This window comes from Triticum aestivum, chromosome 2A (genome assembly GCF_018294505.1).
Source record: "Triticum aestivum cultivar Chinese Spring chromosome 2A, IWGSC CS RefSeq v2.1, whole genome shotgun sequence".
NCBI classification, from domain to species: Eukaryota; Viridiplantae; Streptophyta; class Magnoliopsida; order Poales; family Poaceae; genus Triticum; species Triticum aestivum.
This window is the reverse complement of record NC_057797.1, coordinates 15,772,394-15,782,078: the sequence shown is the minus strand read 5'-3', so window position 1 is coordinate 15,782,078 and position 9,685 is coordinate 15,772,394. Positions and strand designations below refer to the sequence as shown.

Below are 9,685 nucleotides of genomic sequence, written 5' to 3'. Positions count from 1 at the left end.
CGACAGCGACGGTGAGGGGCGCGGCGACGGGCGGCGATGAGGCAGGGGCGCGGGGCGGCGACGGCGTCTAGGTGGCGCGGGACAGCGTCAGAGGCAGGGGCGACGACGAGGCGCAGAGGGGCAGCCTGGCAGCGGCGTCGGGGCAGGATCGAAGAACTGAACGAAAATTTTCACAAGTGCTGTATATATAGACGGAGCATTTGTACTGGTTCATAGCACCAATCGGGACTAAAGGGGTGGCATTGGTCCCAGTTGGCGCCACGAACCGGTACCAATGCACCCCGTTAGTCCCGGTTAGTGCCACCAACCGGGACCAAAGGCCTTGTGCTGCCGCGCCCGCATCGAAAGTTTAGTCCCACCTCACTAGTTGAGAGGGGCGCGCAGTGGTTTATAAGCCCCACTGCCGCACCCCTCTCGAGCTCCTCTCCATTGCAGGCTTACGGGCCTAATTGAAACTGCTATGCCTGATGGGCCTATTGGGCCTTCTGCTGGCCTGAATCCTGGCCCATTGGTTGGTTTCTAGTCGTATTCACCCAGTAGTGGCCCAGTAGGTGGCATATTTTTTCCCTGTTTTTTTCTGTTTTCGTTTTTGCTTTATTTATTTTGTTTTGTTTCTACTTACAACAAAGAACTTATTTATTTTATTTTATTTTTTTTCTAATTACTTATTTATTTCACTTTATGATAATTCATTTTGCTTTATGTTATTAAAGTTTATTTTAATTTTTTATTTGGTTTGTACTTATATTTTTTATTAAAGTTTATCTGTTTTAAATATCTGTTTTAATCAAAACCAGATTTTGTTAATTTTTTATTGCTATTAAATTCTTTTTTGCTATTAATGTTTTGAACAAAAAATACTTTGTTAATATAAATTGCATAAATTTTATTTAATTTTAGTTTAAAAAATACTAGAGGTTTATATAAGTTTTTTACTTGATCATAACAAATATTATAGTTTTATGCATTTTATTATTTTTCATGCATTAACTGCTTTTTTGAGCTATAAGACCCGGAAATTGAAAAGCATTTCAAATGAACTCTGAAAAGGTTGAAAATTGGCATGGTATCATCATTTCACCCACATAGCATGTGCAAGAAAGTTGAGAGGGTTACGGCAAAAACTAGATGCACTTCATGTACAAAACGCACAATCTGTTTCGAAGTATCAGGATCTCATACGGGAACTCGTCTGTTACAACAGGCATTTCAAATGAACTACGAAAAGGTTGAAAGTTGGCATGGTATCATCATAGTAGTTGTGGAGAGAAAGTCTTCACTTTTTTTTCCACTTGAGTGCTTTGCTTATTGCGCCGTAACCATGGATAATCTTCATCGTTTATCAGGATGCTTGCGTCAGCCTTGACTTTGAAGGGAGGAATTTCATGAAACTTTTCATAATCTTCACACATCTCTTTCTTGCCCTCCACTCCCACTATGTCCCTTTTTCCTGAATGAACTGTGTGGCGCTTTGGCTCATCATATGATGTATTCGCTTCCTTATCTTTTCTTTTTCTCGGTTTGGAAGACATGTCCTTAACATAGATAACCCGTGCCACATCATTGGCTAGGACGAACAGTTCGTCGGTGTACCCAAGATTGTTCAGATTCACTGTTGTCATTCCGTACTGTGGGTCTACCTGTACCCCGCCTCCTGACAGGTTGACCCATTTGCACTTAAACAAAGGGACCTTAAAATCATGTCTGTAGTCAAGTTCCCATATGTCCAAGAATGCCCGGCCCTGCATAGTGTGCTTGAGACCAAGAATGCCCGTCCCTGCATATTATTGAGTCCGCTCCTAGCGTGCCTTTTATAGTCAGTCTCCCATCATACCGCAATTTAGGGAGACCTATCTTCTTAAGGCGAGGAATGAAGTCAACATGAAACCCAATGACATCCTCTGTTTGATGGCCCATGGAGATGCTTTCTTCTGGCCTAGCACGGTTACGGACATATTTCTTTAGGACTCCCATGAACCTCTCAAAGGGGAACATATTGTGTAGAAATACGGGGCCCAGAATGACAATCTCGTCGACTAGATGAACTAGGACATGCGTCATGATATTGAAGAAGGATGGTGGGAACACCAGCTCGAAACTGACAAGACATTGCGCCACATCACTCCTTAGCCTTGGTATGATTTCTGGATCGATCACGTTCTGAGAGATTGCATTGAGGAATGCACATAGCTTCACAATGGCTAATCGGACGTTTTCCGGTAGAAGCCACCTCAATGCAACCGGAAGCAGTTGCGTCATAATCACGTGGCAGTCATGAGACTTTAGGTTCTGGAACTTTTTCTCTGGAATATTTATTATTCCCTTTATATTCGACGAGAAGCCAGTCGGGACCTTCATACTGAGCAGACATTCAAAAAAGATTTCCTTCACTTCTTTGGTAAGAGCGTAGCTGGCAGGACCTTCGTACTGCTTTGGAGGCATGCCGTCTTTTTCGTGCAAACGTAGCAGGTCCTCCCTTGCCTTAGGTGTATCTTTTGTCTTCTCATACATGCCCAAGAAGCCTAACAGGTTCACGCAAAGGTTCTTCGTCACGTGCATCATGTCGATTGAAGAGCGTACCTCTAGCTCTTTCCAGTAGGGTAGGTCCCAAAATATGGATTTCTTCTTCCACATGGGTGCGCGTCCCACAGCGTCATTCGGAACAGCTAGTCTGCCGGGACCCTTTCCAAATATTACGTGTAAATTAGAGACCATAGCAAGTACGTGATCACCGGTACGCATGGAGGGCTTCTTCCGGTGATCTGCCTCGCCTTTGAAATGCTTGCCTTTCTTTCAACATTGATGGTTGGGCAGGAGAAGTCGATGATGGTCCAAGTACACATTCTTCCTGCATCTGTCCAGGTATATATTTTCGGTGTCAGCTAAACACTGCGTGCATGCGTGGTATCCCTTGTTTGTCTGTCCTGAAAGGTTACTGAGAGCGGGCCAATCATTGATGGTCCTTGCCGGGTTGCTTAGGGCCTTGGATGAGAATTGGCATCATAATGAACTTCCGCTTCATGCACATCCAAGGAGGAAGGTTATACATACATAGAGTCACGGGCCAGGTGTTGTGATTGCTGCTCTGCTCCCCGAAGGATTAATGCCATCCGCGCTTAAAGCAAACCATACGTTCCTTGGGTCACTTGCAAACTCAGCCCAGAACTTTCTCTCGATTTTTCTCCGCTGCGACCCGTCAGCGGGTGCTCTCAACTTCCCGTCTTTCTTACGGTCCTCACTCTGCCATCGCGTCAACTTCGCAAGCTCTTTGTTTCTGAACAGTCGTTTCAACCGTGGTGTTATAGGAGCATACCACATCACCTTCGCAGGAACCCTTTTCCCGCTTGGCTCGCCCTCAACATCACCGGGGTCATCTCGTCCGATCTTATACCGCAATGCACCGCATACCGGGCATGAGTTCAAATCCTTGTACACACCGCGGTAGAGGATGCAGTCATTAGGGCATGCATTTATCTTCTCCACCTCCAATCCTAGAGGGCATACGACCTTCTTTGTTGCGTACGTACTGTCGGCAACTCGTTATCCTTTGGAAGCTTCTTCTTCAATATTTTCAGTAGCTTCTCAAATTCTTTGTCAGGCACAGCATTCTCTTCCTTCCACTGCAGCAGTTCCAGTACGGTACCGAGCTTTGTGTTGCCATCATCGCAATTGGGGAACAACCCTTTTTTGTGATCCTCTAACATGCGATCGAACTTCAGCTTCTCCTTTTCACTTTTGCACTTTTCCCTTGCATCAACAATGACCCGGCAGAGATCATCATCGGGCACATTGTCTGGTTCCTATGGATCTTCAGCTTCCCCCGTTGCAGCATCACCGTATTCAGGGGGCACATAGTTGTTATCGTCCTCTTCTTCTTCGCTGTCTTCCATCATAACCCCTATTTCTCCGTGCTTCGTCCAAACATTATAGTGTGTCATGAAACCCTTATAAAGCAGGTGAGTGTGAAGGATTTTCTTGTCAGAGTAAGACTTTGTATTCCCACAATTAGGGCATGGACAACACATAAAACCATTCTGATTGTTTGCCTCAGCCACTTCGAGAAAATTATGCACGCCCTTAATGTACTCAGAGGTGTGTTTGTCACCGTACATCCATTGTCGTTTCATCTGCGTGCATTTATATAATTATGTGTGTCAAAAGTAAGAAAATTAGGCAAGTATCTATCTAAAGTAAGATTTTTTTTCTTTTAGAAAAAAGATAAGAACAAGAGGCTCACCACGGTGGTGCCGGCGACGAGATCGGCGCGGGCGATCGACGGCGATGAAGACGAGAACGGGCCATGACGGACCGCTAAACCTAGACAAATCTCGAAAAAAATGGAGTTCGGATGTCGAGCTTCGAGAGGAGAAAGTTTAACTAGTGTGACTCGGGCATTTCATCGAATACCTCACATGCATAAGAGGTGAGCAAGAGCACCCAAATGCCCTTCCTCACCGGCCAGCAAAAAACAGAGCACTGTTGAGTGCTCTGCTCGCCGGCGATGGGGTATATATAGGAAACTCATTTGTCCCGGTTCGTGGCTGAAACCGGTACTAAATGCCATCCTTCTGTCCCGGTTCCTACCACGAACCGGGACCAATGGTTGTGGGCCAGGAGCGAGGCCCATTGGTCCCGGTTCGTGCCAAGAGCCGGGACAAAATGGCCCAGACGAACCGGGACCAATGCCCACGAGGCCCCGGCCGGTCCCCTGGGCTCACGAACCGGGACAAATGCCTCCATTGGTCCCGGTTCGCGGCAGAACCGGGACTAATGGGCTGGCCAGGCCCGAACGAAAGCCTCTTTTTCTACTAGCGAGTAATTGCAGGCATCCTGCGATTTTCCTTCAACTGACAGTGATGCTGCACCGACCTTGTCCTTGTTGTTTGCAAGCCATTGTCATAGGACCTGTCATTGTCATTTGCGCCTCGGACCAGTAACACGTGATGATAGGAAAACCTTGCAGCCAGTTCTGCATTCTTCTACGCCAGTCTTCGTGCACGTGCTGCAAGTGGAAGCTAAATGGCATTGCTTTAGCTGGGAGTAATCTTGTCTGAGGCACCCGACAAGCCCCTAGACAAGACGTCCAGCGCAGCAGTTGAACGGTGACCGCGAGGAAGCGACCGGACGCACGGTCTCGACCTTTTTTTTCTTTTCTCCGGCGGCCACTCTCATCTATCCCTCGACCCGAATGCCATGCACGTGCATGCATGCACCTGCTGTGAAAGTAAAGCGACCCGAACTCTCCAATCATTTTCGTCCACTAGAATAGAACAGTGGCCTGCCCACATGCGTCGACAGCAACTTAATACTATGAATTAACTCTATAGGAAATATCCGAGCCTTTTTATTCAAAACACTAGTACTCCGAGGTCTCCATGCACGTGCTGCAAGTGGAAGCTGGTTTTGGATTGTTCTTAGCTGGATGTAGCGAGTGCCTGCCAACATGCATGAGCAAAGATCAGTTTCAAGATGTGGCTCGGTGCATCCCCTGAGATTTAAAATAACAAGCCTAATTTTTTCTTTATGGAGAACAAGGGTAATTTTTTTATCTCGCAAAAAAACAAGGGTAATTTTGTCTTTTTTTAGGAGTGAGTAAATGGTTTTTAATCAAGGTGAGTGGCGGAGCTGCATGACCGCTGCCACCTCGCAGAGCAACGCGAATGGCCGTATCATATTGTTTTACTATTGTTATAGTACTGTTCGTCCGGGTGCATGTGCACCCAGGAACACAACTCTTTAGCTACATGGTAAACATGAACAACCTATCAAAAATTCAAAACAAGTATTCTGGAAAAAAAGATGACCACTATTTTGTTGGCACGACTGTGGGTGCCATTATTTTCCGAGCGCTGGCACGACTCGGTACCACTGCCATATGGGACACACAGGCCCATCGATCAGGTCAAAATATTCAGTCAACGGTGCTATGCCGAGCGGGCCAGGAAAGTTCTTTGCAAAGAAAAATGCATCATATTATTTCTTTTAAAATTTTATCGATTAATTTGCAATGTTTCAGTAAAAGATGGGTCCAAGGGTCCACCTGTCAGGACATAATGTTTCAGTGACAGCTGGTTTTCCGAGCATTACATGCTGGCTCTCGGTAAAGTTTCACCTCTCGTGAGCCAATTTCCTATAGGGCCACTGCTATCATTGTCATTTGTGCCTTGTACAAGTAAAACATGAAGATGGGTTGCAGCCTGTTGTGCATTCTTCTACGCATCTTCTCTAACATCTGAGGTCCCCCTGCACGTGCTGCAAGTGGATTCTTTTTTTTTTGCGGGTTCAAAGCTTGTATTACTCAATCACCAGATCATTACAATCCTCTACAACTAAGTCCAGAACCTGGCCTGGACCAGAGCTAATCCAAGTCATAGTTCTACCTTGCACTCTACCAAAAGTAGCTAGACTATCACTGACCTTTTTCTGCGACCGCGAGATAAGAGTAATACAATTTTGACGAAAACAAAGAAGGTATCTAATCTCATTCACTTACGATGCATAAACTGAATGGTCTCCATCGTCACATGTGATCATGGACACCACCAAAGCAGAATCCACCTCGATGGCAATCGGCTGTTCAGAGCGCTGGATAGCTGTCGAAAGTCCTTCCATGCACATGAATTTCCATGAGCAAAAGCTCTCTACCCATGTTAAACATGACCAACCGATCAAAACAAGTTTCCCAGAAAAAGATGACCAGTACTATTAGTTGGTTGGCCCGGAAGGAAAGTCTCTATTATATTCGCCAAAAAAATCAGCACTCTAAAAAGCTTATTTTCATATCATTTGCCGGGTGCCTTTTTATATTTTTGTTACCCAAAGCGTCATGAATGTAATCTCTTCAGGATAATTTACTCATTGGGAGAACACTCAAGAATGATTCTCTAAAAACAATTTAATTTTTTGTGTGAATATTTTTTGCTATTTTTTTGGAATTTTCTGATCATCAGGATGCGTATGCACCTCGGATCAGAATGGCACTTTCTTTTCCATTTTGAACTTGATGACAAGTTTGGATCTGCATCACCCATTTTCGCAAGAAGTTGTAAACTGTCATTTCTGGGTGTGTGGGTGGCGTATATGTGGCGGGAGGTGTTGTGGGGTCGTGCAATCCATAAAGAGGAAGAATCGGCGCTGCCAACCTTTCGTCAAGGTTCCATATGTTGTCGTTACTGTTTAAGTCCTGCAATTTTCCTTCATCTAGCAAGTAGCACTAGCAGTGATGTGGGCAAAGATGACAAGTGGCGAGAAATGTCCATCCACCATGCACATTCCAAGGCTTATAAAAAGGCCGCTCATTCATGGCCTTCTTACCAAGCAAAGCAGCAAACCATTTCCATGGAGCTAATCGGAGCCACCCTCAGCTTCTGCTTCGTTTCTCTCATCACAGTGTCTGTGATTCTAGTTTCCTTGCTTAGCCGCAAACTAGCACCAAGTTCCGACAAGCGGCGGCCTCCTGGCCCATGGAGACTTCCCTTGATCGGAAACCTGCACCAAATCCTAACCACCAAGCTGCCCGTCGTCCTCCGGGACCTGGCAAAGAAGCATGGGCCGGTCATGTACCTTCGGCTGGGCCAGATCGACACCGTGGTGATCTCCTCGCCGGCGGCCGCGCAGGAAGTGCTGCGGGACAAAGATCTTACATTCACGTCGCGGCCGAGCATTCTGCTCTCCGAGGTCACCCTCTATGGAAACCTCGACATCGGCTTCGCGCCATACGGCTCATACTGGCGGACGCTCCGCAAGATCTGCACGGTGGAGCTCCTAAGCGAGCGCAAGGTGAGGCAGTTTTCGCCCGTAAGGGACAGCGAGACCATGCGCCTCGTCAGGAACGTGGGCGACGCCGGCAGAGGTGGCAAGCCGTTCAATATCAGCAGGCTGCTCGTGTCGTGCTCAAATTCGATAACCGGGAGGACGGTGTTCGGGGAAATGTGCAGCCCCGAGCTCCAAAAGGAGTTTATGTCCGCGTTGGACAAGGCGCGCAACCTTGCCGCGGGGCTCTGCATCGGGGACCTCTTCCCGTCGCTGCGGTTCATTGACGTGCTCTCCGGGCTGACAGGCCGGCTATGGCGAGCCCGCCACCAGCAGGACAAGGTCCTGGACGAGATCATCTCGCAGTCCGAGATGCGGCAAGGTCATTACCTTCTCAGCGTTTTGCTTAGGATCAGGGACGAGGGGGAGCTTGACTTCCCGATGGAACTCGATAACATCAAGGCAATCATAATGGTAATTATTATGTGATGACATGACTTGGCATGCGTGCATACTCTGAATTTTCTAGTATACTACTATTATTCCATGTTCTTTGCTCATGCATGCATGTTGTTTACTAATTCGTTAATTAGGATATGTTCGCGGCCGGGACAGACACGACATCATCAGCTGCCGAGTGGGTCATGTCGGAGTTGATGAGGAACCCGGAAGTGATGGCCAAGGCGCAGGCGGAGGTGCGACGAACATTCGGCAATAAAAGCCCACAAGACCATGAGGGACACATTCTGGAGCTACCCTACACAAATATGGTAATCAAGGAGACCATGAGGCTAAATCCAGTGTTGCCGCTGCTGGTTCCCCGTGTCTGCCGGGAGACCTGCAGCGTTGGTGGGTTTGAGGTCACGGAGGGTACCAGGGTTATGGTAAATACCTGGGCACTGGGTAGAAACCCTGAGTATTGGCTTGAACCTGAGGAATTCAGGCCGGAGAGGTTCGAGGATGTCAGGACAAGCCAAAAAGGCGCACAGTTCGACTACTTGCCATTCGGTAGCGGAAGGAGAACCTGCCCAGGAGATATCTTTGCGCTGGCTGTGTTGGAGCTCATGGTGGCACGACTTCTTTACTACTTTGATTGGAGCCTCCCTGCGGGAGTGAAGCCGAGTGAGCTGGACATGGAAATGACAGTTGCCTTATCGGCAAGGAGGAAGAACCAACTGCACCTAGTGGCGAAACCGTATAAAGCATATGCAGTTGTTAGTTGAACTTTACTTATGCACGTTATGGGGAATAATACTGGTTGAATTGTACACTTGAGCCTTCTATATGGGGGATTAATAGTCCGATTGAGCTAGGCGAGTCATGGTGTGATCTCATGGTAAGGGGATGGTCTGGCTATATCAGATTGTGTATTGTTCGAATATGAAATAAAACAAATATCTTGTTTAGGATTGAGCAGCACAAAAAATTGTAATAGTGGTTCTTTCTTCTTCCTAATGGATTTGCCTGAGTTTGCACGCATGTCTCCTCGTGAGACTCTTCTGTAAAACCGGTTGGTCCTTGTTCTACGGCAATTTATGTGAAGTGCATCGCAGGTCCTCAAACTATTTTAGTGGCGTCTCATAGCTAGGTCCTTGAACTACGGAAAGTGTTATCCAGGTCCTACAAGTGCAATAACTGTGTACATATGTCACACCTCTTAAATAGTTAGAGGACCAACTTGACATCTCTGAAATAGTTCGACGACCTAGATGACACACATATTGCAATTTGAGGGTCTTGATGACGATTTTCATAGTTTGAGGATTTGCGTGATACCTCTGAAATAGTTAGAGGACCATGGGTGCACTTCACTCATTTCTGTGGTAAATAAAAATACCAATGATAAAAACAGTGTGCGCACTAATTACAACCTTTATCTTTGATAAAAAATAATTATCTCTGCTTCGATAATAGTAAAATAAATTATCCTTGT

The 9,685-nt window shown here is 46.5% G+C and overlaps 1 protein-coding gene across 1 annotated transcript; it reads left to right on the top strand.

Moving 5' to 3' along the window:
- The first annotated feature begins 7,333 nt into the window (after positions 1 to 7,333).
- On the top strand, positions 7,334 to 9,168 carry LOC123184298 (9-beta-pimara-7,15-diene oxidase). The gene is made up of 2 exons (XM_044596444.1): positions 7,334 to 8,226; positions 8,346 to 9,168. The coding sequence occupies exons 1-2, from the start codon at positions 7,339 to 7,341 to the stop codon at positions 8,973 to 8,975; spliced, it is 1,518 nt and encodes a 505-aa protein (XP_044452379.1). The 5' UTR covers positions 7,334 to 7,338; the 3' UTR covers positions 8,976 to 9,168.
- Positions 9,169 to 9,685: the final 517 nt, after the last annotated feature.